General features: G+C 42.8%; 1 protein-coding gene across 2 annotated transcripts in view; it reads right to left on the bottom strand.

Annotated features, from left to right (window-relative positions):
- The window catches only part of appa (amyloid beta (A4) precursor protein a), a 35,700-nt gene that overhangs the window by 6,242 nt on the left and 6,583 nt on the right, over nt 1-22,875 (bottom strand). The window contains exons 2-14 of one of the 2 annotated variants that reach the window (XM_084920560.1): nt 11,186-11,353; nt 9,363-9,492; nt 8,662-8,774; nt 8,383-8,573; nt 7,742-8,061; nt 7,014-7,181; nt 3,455-3,588; nt 2,699-2,773; nt 2,447-2,605; nt 1,920-2,048; nt 1,669-1,768; nt 557-769; nt 352-405 (exon numbers count right to left, since the gene is read on the bottom strand). In XM_084920560.1, coding sequence (XP_084776686.1) covers nt 352-405; nt 557-769; nt 1,669-1,768; nt 1,920-2,048; nt 2,447-2,605; nt 2,699-2,773; nt 3,455-3,588; nt 7,014-7,181; nt 7,742-8,061; nt 8,383-8,573; nt 8,662-8,774; nt 9,363-9,492; nt 11,186-11,353 — 1,954 coding nt within the window. The remainder of the gene's footprint in view (nt 1-351; nt 406-556; nt 770-1,668; nt 1,769-1,919; nt 2,049-2,446; nt 2,606-2,698; nt 2,774-3,454; nt 3,589-7,013; nt 7,182-7,741; nt 8,062-8,382; nt 8,574-8,661; nt 8,775-9,362; nt 9,493-11,185; nt 11,354-22,875) is intronic. The other variant, XM_084920561.1, reaches the window with a different exon arrangement.

A 22,875-nucleotide genomic window follows, 5' to 3' on the forward strand; every position in this document is an offset into this window, starting at 1 on the left:
GATCAAAGTGGGCTGCATGTGGTTCACGATGTAAAATGAGTTTGGCACCGCTGATTCAGAAAGTTAAAAAAGCATCAAAGTAGTTGAAATGATGAGCTACAAAGAGCCTGTATGAGTTATTATAAATTGGTAACATTACTAGTCCTCCATGGTCTTTAAAGACCATACTACACATTTGTAATTGAATCAGCTGTTTACACCTTATGCTACCTTTACACTAGAAGGGACAGAGGATAGCTGAATTTTCCCAAACACACTGTTGACACGTTGCTGTCAGCTTCCACCTAAAATGACTCTTGATCTGTCATCTGAACACATCACTACTGGTCATTGTTAAACAAAAGCACCAACCTGGTCGTGTTGGAATGCCTCCGTCGAGATTGGGGCGGGAGTCTACTGGCTCAACTAAAAGGGGAAGGCAGAGAGAGATTTCACTTTTCAGTCGTTGTCCAACCTAAAAAAGGAGCTAGAATATCATTGTGATGCATTTTGGAGGCTAATTTGTTAGCTACTAGAGCTACCGCTCGTTATGACAATGCGGTGCTTCAGAAAGTACCCTGGTTGTCGGTATTGGGCTGGTTGAAGCTCTCAGGGTGAATGAAGCCGACTCCAGCCAGTCCCAGAGTGTCTTCCTGCGGCAACAGGTCGGTCTGGCCATCTCCCAGCTCCTGGTCGGGCATCAGGGCGTCATTTCCATAGCTCACCCTCACGTCTGTCTGCAGGTTAGCCAGCTGCTGAGCCATCTCTGCCTGCTCCCTCTGCAGGAGCTCTGTGCGAACACAACCAGGAGGGAGGCAGGAAGACAGGGAGGAAGGAAGGAAGGAAGGATAGAGGTCAGGAGTCAAGAGGGGAGAGAAACAGGAGGTGGAAACAAGAAAGGAAGCAGTATCATTTATTCACTTGTCATGTGACTCTATTGTTGTTTCAACACAATATGGTAAGAATATTTCCGATGCCAGTTAAAATTAAAGAGGAGACTAATTTGTTTGCTAAATGATTCTTTAAATATGAAATCCCACACTGTCTACCTACGCAAATGTTTCTGTGTCAGAAGGGAGAGACCGCCTCAGAAGGAGAAATCTTCCTTTAACAGACCTGATGTTTAGCAAAGGCTGAGTGAGGGGTTTTTCTTCTGTGTGTTTGTTCCCGTTTTTTTTGTTTGTGTTTTTTTTGCCGGGCGGTACAGACTGTGACAGACTGCGTCTCCAAGATAGAGACACAGATGGCCACATGACGCACACAACTCCAATAAACCCAAAAACCCACATAAACCTAGCAAATGGAGAGGAGAGGAGGGGGAGGGGAGGGAGGGGGATTTATCTTCCCAGCGAACAGTTTCATTTGACTCCTAACAGAAGAATTAGGCCAAATGGCTCCAATGCCCTCATCAGAGAGAGGGGAAAAAAAAAAAAGAAAAAAAAAAAAAGCGTTTTGCAGGCTGGAATTTAGAGCATTCAATCTCTATTACATGTAATCAGACCAGTGCGTCTTCCCCTGCCTTTCTCCCACCCAGCGGTCATCTCCACTGTTAACGAGTCTCGGTTAAATGTACGCCAGCATCACTCCCTGTAGTTCCATCACATTTGCCTGGTCTGCATTGTGTTTTCTTGTGCTGATTTTAAATGGCTGATAGTGGAAGTTCAGTGAGTCTTCAGTGGAGGAACTCACCGACTTGGTCCTGGATATCATCAGCCACACCGGGCACTTTGTAGAGGAGTCCGAGAGATTGGTTCATGCGCTCCTCAATAACGCGCAGGTGGGTCAGCACCTTTTACACATATCAAATAGGATGTTTTTTTATGTTTCCCAGAGAAAAAAAAAAACATTCAACTGAAAGAGCAGGAAGCACAAAATCAACATGCTTTACACTAAAAACAATAAAGAAGTCCAATCATTTTTCAGCACGTGTTTGACGCTACCTGAGGTCTAATCTGGGCGGCCTTCTTGGGATCCACCATGCGGACGTGCTCGAAGTGTTTGAGGGTGTGTTGCCTGTCCTTCTGCTCAGCGCGCACGTACTTCTTCAGCAGGCTGAAAACATGACGGGGCTGCAAGAGACAGCGGAAACAAGACAGCTGGTTAAGAGCAGAGGAAGCAGAATGAAATCAGTCACTTCAAGCCTAGCCTTTTAAAATTTTCATTTTGATTCTGTTTTTAGAAATCCAATTTTGAAAGCCTCCATAAAAACTGGCAATGTGCAGTTGCACTGTAACAAAACAGAGGTCTAGCAAAACAGAAAACATGCGGGGGGATTTATTTATGCAGCAGGTCAGATAAAAGGGAGCCGTACTTCAAAAGAAAACAGAACGAGAGATGCAGAGATGAAGAGTCGGGAGTGTTAAAAAGCAACCTGGAGATGGTTCATTTTTCCACAAGACACACAGTTTATTACAAAGTGGCTTTAATACGAGCAGGAGTGCACTTCTGAGCTGTGCGTGCCGCTTACCCGGGGTGGATCCTGCTGCAATGCAGTCAGGTAGCTCTCCAGAGCCAGGCGGCGGCGGTCGTTCAGCAGAGCCTCCACCCGGGCCATGTGAGTCTCCACCAGCTGCTGGCGCTCGCTGGCTGCCTCTTGCTCCAGTGCTTCTACCTTCTCTTGGAAACGCTATAAACACACAAAGGAAATTACCAAGTGTGCATCAGAGGAGGAGGAGGGGGGGCGATGACACAGCACACAGGCAGAACATGCTCGCCTTACCTGAATCACGGCCTTCTTTTCAGCACGTGGAAGAGTCTTGGCTTCCCGCTCGGCCTCTTCCCACTCCTTCATCACCTGAAGGCAAACAAAGGAGGGAAAGATGAAATAAAATTAAAAACAAAAAACTGTCAATCTACTGTTATCTTTTTATCCTTCACATGGTTGACATGCAAGTGAGGTTTTACTTATCACAGGTGTCAAAGAAAAAAAAAAGTGTGATATCGGTGCTCAGAATATCAGCAGGAAGGAGTTTCCCCTGATAAAAATCACAGGGTGTGGACGCTTGCTTAAAGACCGGTGTGATGAGGATGAAAAACAGTTTGTTTCCCCCTTTTTTGGTCAGTTACATCCCCTCCAGAATGATTATTGCAAATCCTACATCTGTTTTGCCCTCTCCGACTTATTTTGGGGGATTATCCAATCCTATTCAGCCCTTTACCAACGAAAGTGTGAGCATATATGAAACGATGCCTCTCTCGTCTGGAACTCTGGAAGCTGTCGCATCGCGGCGGGCCATCTGGCTCTCCGCCGGTTGATTAAAGAAAACAATTAAAGTTGAAATGGCTCAGTCGGCTCACTCAGGAGGGATTAACAAACGCACCTACTTGTTTTACTTGACATACCTTCTCTTCTCTCGCCATTTTCTATTCAGTGAAATCTTTGTCCTGATACTCCGTTTTCCCTGCATAGTTCCCATCACATTTACTAAAATGAATGTCTAATGAGGAAAATAAATAAATTCCAGTCTCAGAGTACCTGGGACATTCTCTCACGGTGCTTGGCCTCCAGACTCTCTTTGGCCTTCTGGAAGTGTGCATGTTCATTCTCGTCAGCGGGCGTCTCCAGGTAGTGGTCCACTGCATCGGAGGAGCTGGGCGTTGCTGTGGGAACTGCGTGGAATTTGAGATAAAGGAAAAAAGACTTTAAGCGACGCGTCTCACTGCTGCTGCACACTTTCATTTGGCAGAGCTGTCTCAGCACACACAAACACTCAAGTTCAGAATGGGTTAATAGGGTTAGTGAGAGCTCGAGAGAGAAAGAATATAAGATAGCAGCTGTAGCTGGAAGCCAGCCCCCTTCGAAAGGGAAAGAGCGAGTCCCTCAGATGACCCGCAGTGCTTTCTAGAAGAGAAACAAAACCCCTCTCATTTATATAACTTTATTCAGAGCGTGATGGAGCTCTCCTGCCAAACCACAGATGCTGGAATTTATCCTGTGGGCTCAGAGGCGCGCACTAAATTGTGATAGTCTTAATTGGATCAGTTATTGCGTGAAACCTGGATTTAATCATTGGAAAGTTGATTATCTCTCACAAACGCGCCATCGAGAGCGGTTGTTGGTTTGTGTGAGAATCTGAGTGCACGAGACCGTGTGATCGCGTGAAGGTCGCGCATCATGTGAAATTGGTTACGTCTGAGGCGAGCGCATGACTGCGCAAGACACACACATACACACGCGAGAAAAGACAACAGGGAGATGTTATTCAGTCTGACCCTGAGCAGAGCGTTTTCTTACCCTCTGGTCTCGCAAATCCTTTAAAGGCCTCGTTCACCCAGATTACAAAAAGCACTTTTCTCTCCTGCCTTTAAAACAGACTAGAATGAAGTCCATTCAGCGAGAGTATAGCCAAGGTTATTTTTTATTACAGCTACAGATCTCCACTAAATGCATCACATACAAGCAAACGTGCCGCTCTGAACAGACGACAGCTTGGGAGTGAAGTCATTTGTCACATACCCTTGTACTTATCCAGCTGTATTTGTAAGAGCTTTGGAGCATCATAGTGATGTAATGTTGTGAAGGTTTGCACTTTTTGACCAGCTTTTAGCTTTTCCAAGACCTGTTTTAAGAATTAAATCTTGGTTTTAAGGCTGAATTTTGAATTAGAGTAGAGGTGAGGGTTTGTTATGATGGCCAAATGTCAGGATTAGAGGCTTGGAGACGTCCCTGTAAAGCAGTTCCCCACTGATTCAGTTTAAATCATAATTTTAATGTATTTGTGTATGAATGCAGGATGAAATGTCCCTTTAATGTTCCTTGATGTTATTTAGGGTGGCGATCCAGTAATTCCCTCTTTAGATATAATCCACGTCTGCAGTGATTCTACAGCATTCTTTGTTTTTTTTGCAGTAATCATAACAATGTGATCTTTTCCCTTTAATTAGTCTTCGTTTGCTCCACTTTATTGGTGTGGCCTTTTCCTGCGCTGTAAAGGCTACAGCAGGGTATAAATTAATAATAATAATGTTAATAATGGCATCGATTTACTGCTCATTATAAACTCAACAGCTAAGTCCTGATTTCTATCCTTGTTTTTCTTGCTAACTGATCTTATAGTTGCACAAAAATATGAAGTGCTTTCCAAATAAAACCTCTTACAATAGCTAGTTTCCATTACCTGGACAAGTAATAAATCAATGCACTGCACAAAAAGGCTGATAAGAAGAAGAAGAGAAAAAAAAGGACTGGAAACTAACCAATTTCAATATGAGCTATTTCAAAAATACCCACTTCTCACTATACAATAGGCTCTTTTGTAGACAGGACTATAAGCATTGTTACCCAAGCATTGTACCAAAGGAGATGACGGAATAGAGCAAAGACGTCAGGAACATGCACGCTAGGATTTATATGTCTCGCTAAAAACTGATCTGTCAGTGCAGTAGTGTTGGTGTAATTGTTTTCCTGCAGTCCCCTGCAGAGAACTCACGATGTCAGCCTCACCAAGTCTGCATGTGAATGAATTCATTAAGAAAACATCCAAGTGGGGAGCCTGTGTATGTGTGTGACTTCAGGGCAAAGGTTACAGTGCATCATTTTCTTACCTAAACCATGCTCAGAGCAGAGCAGAAATCCTGAACTCACACACATGATCGATTATATTAGATCACAATATGGGGAGAAAGAGAGAATGCCGCAGGGCACACATGCACACAACCACCAACACACATATTGAGCAAGGTCATTGAACCTTACACAGTGAAAAAGTGAAATCAATGTCACGCTGTCACACACACAAACGCACACCTGTAAACAACAACAAGGGGGAAGTAATTTGGCAATCCAGGGCTGAGTTACCATTTGAAATCCAATCAGTTTGTGACTCAGCGATCGCGTCTAACCAAACACAGAGGCGCTGAAAAATACATAAACCAGAAAATAAATAATTTTCCTCCCCCAAGTTTCAAGTTTCCATTAAAAACCTCTGACGATTCAACGTATCATCAAGGTGGGAGCAAAATATAGAATTAATAATTGAGCAATCATCCCCATTTTCAGCGATACCACTGATAATCAATCATCACAATGTGGAGATGGGAGGCAGGTATGCTCTGTGAGCGTGTAATGTTGCATTGATGAGTTTTTCCCCTTACCTCTACCTGGGGAATGTGTCACATTCTGCAAAATTGCACAAGGGTAATTTGACATTGATTTCGGTGAATTGACTGAATTAACTTCAACTTTTTTCCTCAGCGATGAGGACGAAATAATGTAAGCAAGCCCACACCACATCAGGGACGCGAGGGCGTAACAAGCAACGAAGTGAGGATTATTGCAAAATTAATTTGTGCCTGGATGATTTTATGCATCGTATTCATGCTGCAGTGTCATATATAAGATGATGGCCATGAAATAGCTGTAATTATAGAAATTATACTGGTTATCCTACAGGCTTCATAGGGGGAGAGCAGTGCAGCTCTTGCAATATAAAGCATGCCATTTAGTTTATGGAGCAAACTGTCCATGAAAATAAGCCCTGTGTATCTAACCAGTTACTGGAGCTTTTAGGCGTTGGCACCTCGCTCCAGCGCTGTCTGCTAAAATAAAAAAGGCATGTCCAGCTCTTAACAGCTTTCAAAACAAAACTACTTTCAACCTGTTCCAAAGTTAAATGTATTGGAAAATAGAAATGCTTTAAAGCACAGGTGCACCCACACAAAACGCTCGGCGTGACACGCCAGAAGGACCCAACCTGCTCACTGACATCGGTGGGTGTGAAAGTAAAGGCAAGAGTGAGTGTGCAGGCAGTCAGGCAGGTGTTTTTAAAAGAAGTGCGGGAGAGGTAGAGTCAGTTTTTGGTGCAAACATATTTATTTACCTGACGGGAAAAAACACACACACACACACACACACAGGGAGAGTGTGAGGAAACGGTTAGGCAGGAGAGGCACAGCGAGCAAGAAACTTCGGAAACTTGTTTTGCGGCTAGTAGACAGCTGGGATAGACCGGGTGAGTAAAAAAAAAAAAGTGAGGAGTTGTGGACAAAACAACTGGCAATTGAGCCAGCGAGACGCTGCCTTAGGCTGGACTTACTGACGCTGCTGCAGACAGACAGGCAGTACGCCTCTGACTCAAAGTTATTCCTGTTGCCTCCACAGCCGCCGTAGATAAACTGAACACAGCGGCCCTCCTCGCGGTCAAAGTACCAGCGGGGCAGCATCGCCCGGCATGGACCTGTCTCTGCACTGGCCCAGCACACATCTTGGAGGACACACACACACGTGTACACACACTTATCAACCACAAATTCCCAGAAAACCTCTGTAGTTAATCATGCTGGAGTGTCATCGTTGATTGATGTCTTTGCAAAGAAAAAAAAAAAGATTTAAATTCAAGAACACACAAAAATAAATACAGCATCTGGAAAAAAAAGTGAAGTTTTACGCATTATTGATGCTGCCTGGGTTTGAATCTTTAGACCAATTTAACGCTAATGTAGAAACATTGCTGTACAACCAATTCTGACTCTAGTGAAACGTGGCTAATGAAAGCTGTGAGATGACAAATGAACACGCTGAGAAAAATGACAGCAGGAAATTAATTGGTGAAGAACACGAGGTTCAATTGCATTCAGCAAAGCATAAAAAAATTTGGAGGGTAATAAAAACAAAAAAAATCAAAACATGTTTAGCTTGTTGTGCGATTGTTCCACATTAATCTAAATGCAAAATCTCCAAGTCACGTGACGGCTCTATTAAGCACGTTTCACATATTCCAGCCTTTTATTTACCAGACTAACAAAAACACTTGATGATCCTCACCCCTGACAACTTCCTCCACAGACTCGGTGGTGGTGGTGGTGGTTGTCGTCATGGCAACGTTGGTAGTCGGCTCACCGTCGATGAGCGAGTCGAGGATGTCGTCATCATTGTCATCGTCTTCCTCTTCGTCCTCGTCGTCCACCAGCTCCTCATCTTCCTCTCCATCTCCATCCTGGTCATTGTCCAGCACGTCCTCTTCTTCATCCTCTTCCTCTTCCTCCTCTTCCTCTGCCACCTCTTCCTCCTCGTCCTCATCCTCGTCTACCACAGATGGCTTTGTTTCCTCTTGCTGCTCCACTGGCTCTGGCTCACGCACCATACTGGGAGGAAAGGAGAGAAGAAAAAGGGGAAATGGTGAAGCAGGGGGGAGTCAGGAGACATATGGTGGAGGGAAAAAAAAAAAAAGTGGGGTGGGGGAAAGGAGATAAAAAATGAAGGAGGAGGTAGATGAGAAGGATGAAGAGGGAGGCATAAGAACGGAGACTATGATATAACCATTTTGCAGCTTCCCTTCAAGAAGAGAAATTGTGCCCACATGGCGAAGCTACAAATTAAATCGGCTTTGCCTCCGATCACCTGAACACTGACGCATCACTCTGCTCTTTGCTGCCTTGGCCTCATTTATTTGTGCGAGTGCGTACCTGTTGTCAGAGTAGTCTGTCTCCGCTCCGCCCCACCAGACATCAGAATCATCAGGATCCTGCTCAGCACTATCGGCGTCACGCTCCGCCTCAGCGGGGCAGCACACAAACTCCACTCCTCGGAAGCGGTCGATGCCGCACGGCAGCAGCATCCCATAGTCGTGGAGGTTCATGGTGCGGTCTCCGCAGGACTGAGACGAGACAAAACGGATCAGTACATGCTCATGTAAGTCATTAAAGGAGTCTATGGGTGTGTTGTGTGTGCAAGTGTGTACTCACCTCTTTGGCTACAGTGTGCCAGTGCAGATGGCTCTCACACTGATCCATGCGCTCCTGGTGCAGGAACTTGCACTTATCAGGAACAAGCAGAGCATCGCTCACAAATTCTCCCACTGCAGCAAAAAACATACACACATTTAGATTTAACACATAATCGGAATCTTGTGTCCGACTGGCTGCAGACAAATTTCAACAAACACTGATTCATCTCATAAAAAGCTCTTTTGAAAAAAATCAGAGCTTCATATAAACCGAGAGAGGACCAACATCAAACAAAAAGTGGGGAACTCTTCTGCCCACTAAAACCATTAAAGTAGGAGGTTCAAAGTTGGCCACTGCACCAGTCTTGTGAACAAAGACAGATCCTACATTTCTGAGTGTGTCTCAGAATTTCACAATCCGACTGCTGCCATGACCAGCCAATAGGAAAGCAGAACTGACGTTATAAAAATCAAGATGATTTGTGGCAGCTGACTCCTGTCCTCATGTGTCTTGATCCCAATAATGTAGTCATCATTGCCATGCAATCTGCGTGCATCAAACCTTACATCCTACCCAAGGAAAACTGTGAGGATTACAGTGAATTTGGGTTTAGAAGTAACTAACCACACCTATGAGCGCTGCTTTGGGATTGTGCTCACACACCATGTTGCTTGTGTTAAGTAAATCTGGCAGATGGTGTGAAAACTCAGTGGACTCACCTAGGCAGCGGTAAGGCACCACGATGTGCATGTGACTGCGACACTGCTTGCGCTCCTTCTTGCACCAGTTCTGGATGCTGACTGGTTGATTGGCCTCCACCACGTTGGTAATCTGGAGTTCAGGGTAAACCTGTACACACAACATTAAGTCTTACAATGGGACACTATATCTACTGAGCAGGGACGTGTCACCTGCTTTCCTAACATTAGCTTGAATGACTGTTAATCATCAGCTTGTCACACTTTTGGCCACAGTGAGCTCAAACTGATGATGCTGAGCTCATCTTTAGTCATGCCTTCTTAGCCACATAGTTACAGCCATTAAGCGTTTGCTAATCTATTTTAAAGATTATCAATCCTTCCCTTTTTAATTGCCTTTAAAAAAGAAAGAAAAAAAAAAAAGAATCCACCACACCTTTCCTTTCAGAATAGTTTTGCTTTTTCTCCATCCCCCAAGATACAATCTTCACAGCTCTGCAGTGCTCCTCGATGCTGTTCCTGCCTACCAGGACTGCTGTGTTTACCTCTATATTCTCAGCCATGCGTGACATCTGCCTCTACGCAATATTCTGAGTTGGCATGTCATCCCTCTCCCTTCGTTCTTTTTCATGACACCTCCTCTTCTATTTTCTCTGCCTTCACACCTCTCACAAAAGCGATGGGGAAAAAATAGTCTTTCCATAACCTTCTTGGTTCCTTTTCACCGTAGACAAGTCGTATTTTTTCCTCTGTTCAGCTTATAAGAGGAAGGTTCTCAATCTTTTCCCTTTTTCTATCTTTAATATCAGCAGTTCAAACTGCATAAAAAGCTGGGATTTGGCAAGCATTTGTTTCTTATCACTAGATTTGTTATCAGTGTAAACAATGGGAGGGTGAATTTATTTTCCTTTGCTGTAATTTTCCCCCCCAGAGACTGCTCACCTCCTCTTATCAGGTGAATTGCTTTTATCATAGATTATTTACACACTGATAAGTGAGACTGGTGTAATTATCCAGATGAAAAGCTCCTGTTTTGTGTTTGCAGAAAAGTCATAGTGAAATGTAACAGCCACAGCAACAAAAAGAGTTCACCGTCTCACGTTAAACTTTTGGTTAGTTCACTTTCAAGCTGCCTAATTACAAGCCAAGTCACATGGACTTAAGCAGCTTGTTTACTGAGCAGAGTTTTGGCATCATGCCATCCTGCCAAACTGGGGATTTTGGTGGCTAAAAACAAATCTGCTTGCCGACTGTGTAGCCCACTCGTGACAGACTTCTCTATTCTCTATTTACTTCTCTATTACACTTCTACAGCATCAAACCAGTTAAACTTGTGGGATATTGATCAGGTCAGTTAAGTAGCAGAAGGGGTTTGTTCATCAGAAACTAACACAAGGCAACAATGAGACAACCACTAAAACAGGAATGGTTTTACTGGTGCAGGCTACTAACATGTTCTCCCTCCTCATCTTTTCTGACTGTTTGTTCACTAGTTTTGCATTTGGCTGGGGTCACTGTCACTACTGGTAGCATGAGGTGATATCTGGACCCTACAGAGGTTGCACACGGTGCTCTCAGAGGGTCAGTCTAATGGTTAAAATCTACTAAAAACCGCCCACGTCACCACATCCCAAGTTATCATCTAGACTCATTCCCCACTCAAAACAAAATAACCACATAGTAGTTGACGTTTTCCCCTCTATCACACTATCCTGACATTCACAGTGTGTATCCCCCTGTCTTTAGTATCCCCCTTTGGGCCTTTTTATTACAATTAAAACAATAAAGATTTATATCAGTTGATTAATAGGAAACCTCCGCCCCACAAAAAACACACACTTTACCTCCTGGCAGTATTGCAGGATGCCCTCCTTGGTACCGATGCAGCTCTTTGTGCCCGAGGGGTCCGGCTCCCACTTGCCAGTCTGGACGTTGATGTGCATGTTGAGTTTACCACAAAACATGGCCACCTGGGGCTCTGCCAACAGGCCCATCGAAACATCTGTAGGCACCTGCGGGTGGGCGGGGCAGGGGTGAAGGGGGAAAACAGAGAGCGAGAGATTTAATGAGATATACAACTCGCGTAAAGCTCCTTGAGCACTCGTGCTGAAAAATGTGAGACAGATGCAATTAAATTTTATTACTCAGATAGAGGAGGGTCGGGAGAGGAGAGGAGATTAGTGTGTTAGATGAAAAGTAAGATGAGACGAGCTGGTTTAAGATGAGAAGTGGGAAATGAGGGGAAGATGAGGAAAGCCGAAGATAAGATGTTCGTGAAGGGAGCGCTGGAGCAACTTTTTCTGTACCCCCGTCAGATTTCATCAAAAATGTAGGTTTATGGCCATAAAACCCTTAACAGTGCAATCAAACACTTATTGCTGCAGTATTGCTCACTGTTCAGAAAGATCCTGCTGAACAGAAACGATGAAAATAACAGATCTAAATAAGTGAAACAAAAGTGATGGACTTGGTGGTGGGAAAAATAAAAATCAATATCTTTACAAGAATAAATTACCTCAGACAACAGGCCTGGGGCAATCCAATACACCCTCTGTTGTCTATGATGCTCAGCCACATGCGCACATACACCCACTCAACTGCCCTGTGCTATACCCTATTCACAGGTATATCTCTGCTCATTTTTTTGCCTTTTTCCCAGGACAGTATAGTGTTTATATAACCCTCTGATTTGTTTTTGGCTCATTTCTCTGGGAACAAGCTGGCTGCAGGCACGGGGAGTGTGTGTCCGTGCACGTTCGTGTATGGAAGAGAGAAAGCCTGCCTTTGGCATGAATGTATTAATTTTTGTATTAATTTACGCTCCTGGGTGTGTGTCGATTCGTGCCTCCTCTTATGCGTGTGCCACTGCTGACTTGCCCGCATAAGGAGGTTTTGTGCTGGAGCTCCCCTAGGAGAGGAGGTGCAGACAAACCTCTGAATGTCTGCATTGTACTGGCAAATGAGCTAGAACAAAATGGGAGGGAATACAGGAGGGTGGGGAAGGAGACAGACAGAGAGGAGAGAGGGGGCTGTTGCCATTGTGTGCTCCCCTAATCTTGTTAATGGTTTTGAAGGGACTGGCAGGCAAGCAAATGTTGTTTTGTGAGATGGATAGCATATTTTTCCCCCCCTCCAGACTTGATTCTCTCCAAGCTGCCAGGGGCATAAAGTCCTCTTCCAATATGAGAATGGCTGGTGGGGGCCATCAATTTGGATTCAATTTAAAGCCGAAAACTCAAACCTTTGGATCAATTTAGCGAGTGAGTATCTGGTTTATCGGCACAGAGACGAACTATATCAGCTTTCATTATGTCCCATTTACACACATATTGTATTTACACACTTGGCAGGAGGAGAAGATGGCAGCACTCTCTGGACCCGTTACTTCATTTTCTATTCTCACCTGATGGTGCTCAGAAAAGCCAAGCAAAGCAGAAAAGAAAGCTTGCCAGGTACACAAACGCAATAAAAATCAACCTGTAAGCTGTAATGCAGCTGAGGACTACTGCTGTGAAGCTGGGAAATGAACATCTGAAACATGTTGAGCTGAAATGTATTCAATTGGCTCTTTTAAAAAAGCAAAACAAAAAAAATTGTACCGTTAAAAGAAAACTGTTATATACATAGGTGCTAGCAGTAGTAAATCCATCTGTCAAATAGTATAAACAGAGTGTTTCGCTTTACACTAATCAGATTCATATGAAGGCGATCACATATCTTGGTAGTTCTCAATTATAGACTTGAAACCATTAAAGGGCCATTCAAAGAGTGCATTCATTGAGAAAAACTAATTAGATTTTACCCCTATTTATCTGCAGCCCTTTTATTTCAGTAAATGCAATTACTGTGAAAACAAAAAGCAGGATTAAGTAGAAATTTATAATCTTGATCAAAAATGATGAAGCATTTCTGCAAGATCGCACTTACACATTGTAATTAATGATAAACAATCTTAAATTCTGAGCGTTTATAAGTTACTATTTGCTGCTTACAAACAGAGATGAGATGAGGCTAACCAAAGTATTTTATCATTAGCATCCTCTTCTTGTCAACTGTTTTAACACATAAAACATAGAAAAATACAAGGGCATGCAAAGAGAGCAACTCCACCCGAGGTGCAAGGGCTTTGCTAAAATTTTATGGTTTTCAAATAGGCGTCTATTGGACCGCAAGTCTTTTTGAAACCACAACTATCACAATCTGGTGGACTTCAGACAGAATGCAGCTTTAACGCACTTCTAGATTGGCTAAATCCATGTTTTATACTGTCTACAGTCCAAATATGGCCTCTTCTGGCTGTCAAATGCACTGAAGCTTTAGCCTTTTAGACCAATGGGCTAATGTCCAATGTCGTTTGTTTTGAGGCATTTAACTTAACAGTAACATCATTTTATCATCACAATGAAAAAGAAGCCAAATTAATAAAAACAATGTAATAATGTGTTTGAAATGAAACCACAGCGCGCGCACACACACACACACACACACACACACACACACACACACACACACGAGATTCGGGTTACACTGACATGGGTCAAATATGCACACCTTTAAAAGTTCACATCCCCCACTCATCAACATAAGTGGCAGCATGTAGTAACGCCAAAGTCAGTAAATCCCCATCTCCACACATGAAGTAGGGTGTAAAGTCTCCCATTAGCTGCAGCCCTCCTCAGCTCCCACAAATGACGCTTAACACTGGTGGCCATTGGTCTTGACACTAAGCCATCTGCACCACCCAGGGTTATTTAAGGGTCTGCTGCTCGATTCCCACACTACCATCTGTGAGCCATCAGACACAGATCACAGTCCGCCCTGTTCACTAATAGTAAAATCCCAGGGCAAAGTAAGAATGGAAACTTTTCTTTAAAAAGTAGTTCATATACACTATCTTTTAATTAAAACTCTCTGGGTGCCCAATTCAATTTTGACCGTATCTCTCCACCCTCTGGCCTTACTCTACCGCGTACTGGAAAAGGAAAAAAAAAAAAACCTAACTTCCTCTCTGCTTTGGGGCATAGGTAGGGAAATTACTGCCGACTGCTTGCTGGCATTTAAATTCTGTGTGTAGAACTGTTTTGGTTGGCAAATCGTACCCCAGCTAATCATGCTCTCTTCCTTCTCATTCGCCGCTGCTATATCTCGACCGCGCCGTCTTCTGTTGATGGAGGAGGAGGGGAAGTGGGTTGTCGGCCAAGGCTTCGCAGCAAGCTTATAAATCAGAATCACTGGATGATCGAGAGAGAAGCAAGTGCGAGAAAGAACAATAACCACAATACCGAGAGACAGGGAGAAATGGGAGGGCAGATGAATTGGACAATAAGCCTTCAGGCTCGAGCAGGTCAGGCTCTTAGTAAAACTGAAAGGATGCGAGAATGAAGGGCCAGAGACAGATGATAAGATGTGAAGCTTTGGTGTCAGGAAAAGCTTAGAAGATGAAAAGAAGTTTGTAGTCGATTACATCAGTTCTTTAGAAAGAACCACTGAATTTCTCATGCTGAATCTTCTAGTAGCTACATAAATAATGACTTGCACACATTTTCCAGTTTACAAATCCTCTCTAAATGAAAGATGGGCTGAATAAAAAAGGCCATTCTTTTTTATTTTGTTGTTGTCTTCTGGTTTCAGAGACAACCTTGTGAGCTAGAATCTAGCCCGAGCAGGCAACAGATGGACTCAATAAAAGGCAGTCACAATAAAATGGTGACACACGACAGCAACAAAGTGTTGCACATTATACGAGGAGACACCAGGCTTCCCTCATCTCCTTCATTTGCTCTGTCTTTATCCCATCACGGCTCCGGTTCACAGTCCTTCCAGTCTGCCAGCCGGTCAGACTGGCACAGAGGGGAGGGAGCAGTAATCTGGGCACTGAGGATTAGAACGCCAGCACGGCCAGGAGAAATATCCCCCTTTGGTCTCAATCTGGCATGATAGCCATCACGGCAAGAACAGGGAATAAGCTAGGGGATAGGAGGGTGATGCTATATGAGATTGACCCTGTGAAGATAGTTCAATTAAAGTCAGCAGAAAATCCAGTCACATACTGCTTGGTATGCTATTTCTCCCTGAAAAGTGATGCAACTAAAGCAGTGATCCATCAAAAAAAAAAAAAAAGAAAAAAAAAAAAAGCAGCTTTCAGCTTCAGGCTGCTTTTATTAATCAGATTAACTGATGAAAGGAGCCTATTGTATGATCAAAATGAGAGCAAGAAATTCGAGAGCTCCAGTTTAGGAGGTCAAACAAATACCAGAAAAAAGTAGACGAAATCTTCTCATGTGCCTTTTCTCAGCAAAAAACTGCAAAATTACTGCAACTGAGTAGAGAAAATATAAAGCTGAGCTACCGGGCGCGGTCGCAGTAACATTAAGTTGTGTGTAGTCTTTTGTTCAGGTTGTTACAGCTCGTTATCGAGCCCTAAAAAGCACATCACCATGATAATCTAAGTATAAAAAGGACATTGTTAACCCTCCAGTAAAAAGAAATGCACAAAAAAAAAAAAACAAGCTAAAAAAAAAATCCAATAATGTAATGCAATAACATACAAGTTTATATTAGTTTTGCAATTAAAGTGAGATTATTTCCTGCTGCAATTTTCTAGAGTGGTGTGCTACCCCATGGAGGGTTCTGATGAGAGTGACAAGATCAGCGCGGCGCTTCACCTGAAACGGCCCACATTTCTGTCACGCTATGATGTAAAAATCACAGATGGATGCATTTCCATCACAGATGGATGCATTTCCATCACATCTGACAAATCTTAGACTCATGCAACGTGATCTTTGCTTCATCATCATCGTCGTCCTCATCGTGTGGCTGTCAAATGTTCTGCTTTAAGGGATAATTGATTTGGTTGTGGTCTTTTTTTTGGTTCACCCACTTTTGATTTAAAGATCAGTAGTAAGATTAGTGCTAAAACTAATTACTGATGAATCATTTTATAAATCAACAGAAAACCTGCTACATTTTTTTTATTTTTTATTTTTTTAACTGATTGAGCTTTTTTCCCCCCCAACAGAAATAGACATTAAAGTTACAGGTTCTCAGTTGGGAAGACTTGCTTATTTCTCCTAATGTATTACAGAAATTCAAAGTAGCACACACAGTTTAGAAAAAGAGAATTACAAAAAGCAGAATTAAAACTTTATATAAACCTTTATAGACTAAAAACAAATGAGAACCTCGCCACAAGACTGTCATGCTTACATAGGTCTATTGCAAATGTATGTCTATACTGACCACTACAATAGGTGCAGCTGTTCAACTACTCATTAACACAAATATCTAAATAGCCAATCACATGACAGCAACTCAGTGCCTTTAGGTATGTAGACATGGTTAAGATGACTCGCTCAAGTTCAAACTGAGCATTAGAATGGGGAAGGAAGGTGATTTAACTCATTTTGAATGTGCCTTGGTTGTCTGAGTACTTCATACAATGCTGATCTGCTGAGATTTTCATGCAGAACTATCTCTAAGGTTTACAGAGAGAGAAAATATCCAAGACCTCTTCACCCACAGAAAGTGAAGAATGGCTAGACAGGTGTCGATGGGAAGGTAACAGTTACAACCAAGGTCTGCAGAAGAGCATCTCTAAAGCCCCTTTTCCACTAGTACCTACTCGGATTGACTCATTCGAGCCACAACTTGACTCGAATGGTTTTCCATTACAATCTAGTACGACCAGGATATTCGTGGTTGTCATCACAGCAACGCTACCGAGCGTCCCGTCGCGTAATTAGCATGCAACATGAACGCTGCAACAAAGGTGGACATAGAGGAAACAATATACCTGCTGGGACCAAGACATTGTTTTTTGTAGCCATTTCCCTCGTTGTCGGGTAGGGCTGCCACGATTAGTCGACTAGTCACGATTACGTCGACGACTAATTTAATAGTCGACGCGTCGTTTGAAGCTTTGAGATCCCAAAAGACGCAGGAATAAGTAGTAGGATTTAAGAGTGTAATAACGGACTGAAACAGAAGATGGCAGCACTGCATGCACAAGGATGCCACCTGCCGTTAAACCCCGAAGAAGAAATTGTCCCAGAATTCATAGTGCGACCCATCGCGGCCCTGCTCAGTTTCCAACAATGGCGGCAGCTAGTTAGTTTTAATGTTACTCGTATTATTCTTTCTGGGTCACAAAATAAACCACATATTTTCAAAAGCGCTCCGAAGTTTTCGGAGATGTCTGTTACCCACTAGCTCGATAGTGAGCCGGGGTTCAAGGCTCACTAGAGCCCGTGAGAACACCGGACTCCCGGCAAATCGTTTTCAAACCCACCGCCGTCTTTCGCTACTCAGGTTAAACATATATAAGTCACTTAGATAACTTAAAAATGTTATTGTTTGGCTTTTTTCAGTATTTTATTTCTTCTTGAGTAAATCGGTTTGGCTGAGATTAAAGTTAGTTTTTACACAGCTGAATAAATGTCAAGCAGACAGCTGATTATCAGAAGTGTGAGATGCTCGAGAATATACTCCGGTGTCCCGTTATATTTTAGATAGCAAGGAGCAGACGGCTGCGTTTATTAACCTTCTCCGAAACTATCTGCAAATTTCATTTAAATTCAATAAACTATCATCTTGTCTTTATTTTTAGTTAGCACATACCTTAAACACTTAAAGCTGTAAGCTAATGATCGTTATATAAGAGCAGATGCATGCTGGTGCAATAAGCTGTACGTTTTATGTCCAATGGATGCATGATCTGATTAGTTGACTAATCGCAAAAATAATCGGTGACTAGTTGACTATCAAAATAATCGTTTTTGGGCAGCCCTATTGTCGGGTTTCAAAAATGGCAGTTTTGCTTTTTCTCGACGAGATGCTCACACGACTCATCAAGTAACGCCACTGATCAGCCAATCGGTGGCATGCAGTCCGACAACGTCACAGTTTAGTAACTGATCAGATCGCTTGGAACACCGGCCAGGCAGGTACTACTTTAGTTGGATGATGAGTGTGAAACATCTGAATTTTAAAAAGACCCAGTGTTAAACTTTATTTGAAAATAACGCTACTTCCCTACAAAAGGCACAGTTTTTAAATTATGTGATAGACATCTGGGTAAAAGCCCCTGGTTATTTATTGGATTTTTATTCATTAAAGCAGCGGTCCTCAACCTTTTTTGCGCGACGGACCGGTTCATGCCCGACAATATTTTCACGGACCGGCCTTTAAGGTGTCGCGGATAAATACAACAAAATAAAACTAGTACCGGTACCGAAAAAAAAAGATTTATTCATAACACACGTGAAAAGACCCAGGAAAACAGAGTTAACGATAAAAACGATAAAAACGATAACAAAATAACGCTGAAAACCGATAAAAACCCTGAAAACCATACATTTCACACCTGAGCCTCAACTCTCGCGGCCCGGTACCAAACGACTCACGGACCGGTACCGGTCCGAGGCCCGGGGGTTGGGGACCGCTGCATTAAAGCATAACAGACATTTTTAATTAACAGGGAAATGCTGACATCTGTAAAATAAGAAAACACACACACACTTATGCTTTATTGTATAGGTAATAAGTGTATTCACTTCCCAATGGGCTAATCAGTCTTTTTTTTTTTTAAAAAAAACATAAAAAAAAATAGAAAATGGTAATACGGCTACTTTAAAACACCATTCAGTCTTAAAAATGTCCCAAAATCTTGTTTTGTTTTTAAATCTCCTTTAAAAAAAAAAAAAAATCTTTTTGAAATAATTAGCTCAACCTTGAAAAAAACAAATTCGGTGTAAACTCTACTATCTGCTCCTCGACTCTCAGAGGACCAAACATGCCCAGCGATCTATACCACTGCACGCCACTCCACACATGGGAGTCATAAAGACATAACTTCTTAAATAAATCCTTCCGCTTTATGGTAAACTGCCTAACCGTTCCCGTCTCAGAGCCGCCTGTGACTGCTGCATTCACTGATGTGATTATCTGCATTAATAGCAGAGAAGAGCAGGGACAAGTTTATTACCCCTTTGGTGTCAGAGAAAGAAATATTACATCACATGTATACGAAATGCAAATAAATCCATTTTCTCACGCACGCACAGAGAAGCACGGAAATAGTTTAATGTATTCCAGCGCACCAAAAGACACACACAAACGCAATCTTTGAAGTGTCCCCCATGGGCACTGGTCCTGAAGCGCTATTAATTGTGCAGTCTTATCTGTGTGGCCCAGGCCTGCCACGGGGAGTTGGGTGAAGGTGGTGGGGCTGGTGGAAGGAGGAGGGGGGGAATAAGAGGGAGGGTGTCTTAGATCAGCTCTCCCTCCAGGGGGAGACTCCCTGGAGTGCACAATGTGTTGCAGGAACCACACACACACACACTCTGGGACGCATCTTTTACAGGCATCTTTGGTTTTATATGTCCAGGCTAGCAGCAAACAAAACAAGGCATTATTGTCCAAGCTGGTACATAATGTTCCACAGACAAATGATAACGTCAGCTGAGTGGTGAGTGTTTAGAAATGCCTAACAATTACTTAGATACATGAGAAATGGCAGCTTAACACAATGCAAATAATGACTTTGCTGCGTTAACCTCAGAAGCTTTCAGCATTTGAGATTCAGATTAGATGCCGTGTGATACACTGCAAACTTAGATGGCTTTCCTTCCAGTCATTAATCAATCGGCTGCGGTGGAATCGAGCAGAAGCCCGGCTGTCTGTGGCTTGTTTGCAAGATGCATCACTGAATTAAATAAGACCGGCGAGGTAATGGAAGTGCTGCAGTATGTGCGAGTCTGCATCGGCACGACAAGCTGGCCTTGATGTTACCCAAACCCCCAGATCACCTCTGACCTGCCCAAAAGTGTGTGTAGAAGGGCATCCCATCATACTGGTGTGTATATAACATTACCGGTGCCTGATGTTTGGGAAGCACATCTAGTGGATAGTGTTTCACTAATTACAGGGCAGTCAGGCCTGCTTGCCCTCCCCTCACCCTCCCTGTCGACCAGAAATTCAATTACAGAGTAGATCTAAAAACTAAATAAACATCATTGTCATCAAACATTTTTAGGTTATTCAGGACAGAAGCTCTGATCTAAATATATAACAGGGGAAAAAAAATCTGGGAGCAGGATGATTGCTTAGCTCATCCTCCAACAGCTTCAGGTGGGGCATATGGAGCTAAATCAGGTTTTAATGAAACCTGAGCACCTCAACAACAGTGCATCATGTCCATTCAGGCATTGCTTTTTAAAAAAAAAAAAAAAAAAAATCAATAGATGTGCATCAGTATGGGATAAATATAGATTTCCTTACTGATTTCTGCTTAAAGAATAAACTGACACAATCAAATGTTTCCTCGGATCAAGGCTGACGGCTAATCCTTTTAAGCGCGTCTGTCTGTGTCGATGACCTTCACAACAACACCCTAACTGGTGTTCTTGATATGTTCTCTTCATGTGCATGCCATCTATTTTTTTCCTTACTCGCGGCTTATCCCACAGTCCTCATCTTAAAAAGTTTGCATACAGTCTGAGAGGAGAATTTAAGTTTGTTTGAAGAATTATCTTCATTCATATTCAGTGCGATTAAGCTTTGTCTCGGGGGGTTCCCCTGGAATTAGCATCTCAGACAAATCTGTTTAAAATCTGATTAAGAAGTGTGTAAGAAACACACATCTGACTTCTGCCCATTTAATTTGTCTAGAGGTGATGGAAGGACTTTTGGTTTCCTTAGTTATAATCACCATGGACACAGAGGCTGGTCTCAACCCCGGGGAACAGCTTGTTATAACCTCCCTCTGGCTGCGGCAACCTGAGGCAACACCATTATCCAAGTCGCCGGGGAGCAGGAATTTCATCATCTGGTTACTTAGCTTTGAAAGGAAGTGGGTTGGTTGATGTGTAACTTGCACATCACTGCTTGTGCATGCGTTTGTGTGTGTTAAACGTTAAGCCATTGTACCGGCCTGGTAAACTGGCCCTGACCTCAACACCACTCAGGCGGGAGTCACTTTGCAGCGACATGCCAACATAAACAGATGGACCTCTGATCGCTGATGCCCACAGACACACAAACACGGTGACTAATTTATAAACTTAGATCAGAGATTACCAAAACCGCTTTTGCTTCAACAGAAATATGCACAAATACACTAAATATTTCTGTCAAACGCTTCTTTGCAGGACTGCGGTGGGAATTTTTTTTTTTTTTTTTTTTTTTACAGCTTCTTGTAATTAAAATGTTTAATTATGTGGGCAAACATTTCTGAATGTTATTGACTTTTATCACCATGTCAGCTTTTTTGTCAGTGGCCAGAGTTACAAAACCAACCAACCCACAACACTTAGCCAGTTAAAGCCTTGTGGTCACAAATGGACCAAAGGAAAAACAGAATTTCCAATTATAACTGATGGGCATGGAAATAGACGGGCATTGCTGGGGTTTGTATAGTCTCAAAGAATATTACACTAAAACTTGTGCACTTTTAACCAAAAAGAGTCAATATACACACTTTCAGGACTTGAACTACCTACAGCCAATTTAGATTTATGGATCAACTTAACATGCATGTCTTTGGACTGTGGGAGGACGCTGGTAGCACTTAGAGGACAAGCAAACACCACATAGAAATGAAAGGCCAGGGTAGAGCCAGGATTTGAACCAGGACCTTCCTGCTGTGAAACGACAATGCAGACAAAGCCGCTACCACTGTGCCACCCATTGAAAAAACATTTCGTAATGTATTCATTAGCATCAATTTTAGAGGACACTGCTTAAAATAATTCAGCTGGCTGATGTCAATACTCATTTAGTGTTTGATTATTTGATTGTCGTTTTGCTTTGTTTGTTTGTTTGTTTTTTAAATAGCCCGATTTGTACCTGGGGAAACAGAAATTATCTGTCTCTTTTAGCTCTTAACATCATGTTTGCATATTTAGCTGGCACAAAATTGATGGGAGACAAAAAAAAAAAAAAAAAAAAAAAAAATAGACATCACAGCCAAAAAGAAATGTCTTATTTGTTCTAGTGAGGAGCCTGGGGTCTTGGTGATCTCTAGACAGGAGGTAAATGAAGGGGGGGGACAAACATGCTAAAGCACCACACCAGTATTTGCAATGTAGATTTTAGTATTATGCAGTGTTCTTATTTTCCTGCTTTAACCTTAACTGCATTACATGCAGAGGACAACAAACTGACCAGCTTAGCAAGGTGGGCAAATTCTGTTTCTAAAATCTCAAATGGATATGAAAGCAGCTTGGGGTTTGTCATTGTCATTTCAAACAATTGGGATTTTTTAATGAGTGGTTTCCCACCATCCACGCAAAAACACAAACACACATGGCTTGTTCTGCATCGGTCCGGTTTACTGCACAAATGCAGGAAGCCCGCTTCTATCATGGAGTCCAAACAGGAAAGGGATCCAGAAATAGCACAACGCCGTCAAGAATTCCCGTTCGCTCTTTGGTGCAAATCTCCGCTGTGCACACAGCACAAATCATGCTGACACACACACACACACACACACGTTGACACACACAGAAGCTTGGCATTTGAAACAAGTGTTCCA

Source organism: Perissodus microlepis, chromosome 23, assembly GCF_051167445.1.
Source record: "Perissodus microlepis isolate ML-2025 ecotype Zambia chromosome 23, ASM5116744v1, whole genome shotgun sequence".
Lineage (NCBI taxonomy): Eukaryota > Metazoa > Chordata > Actinopteri > Cichliformes > Cichlidae > Perissodus > Perissodus microlepis.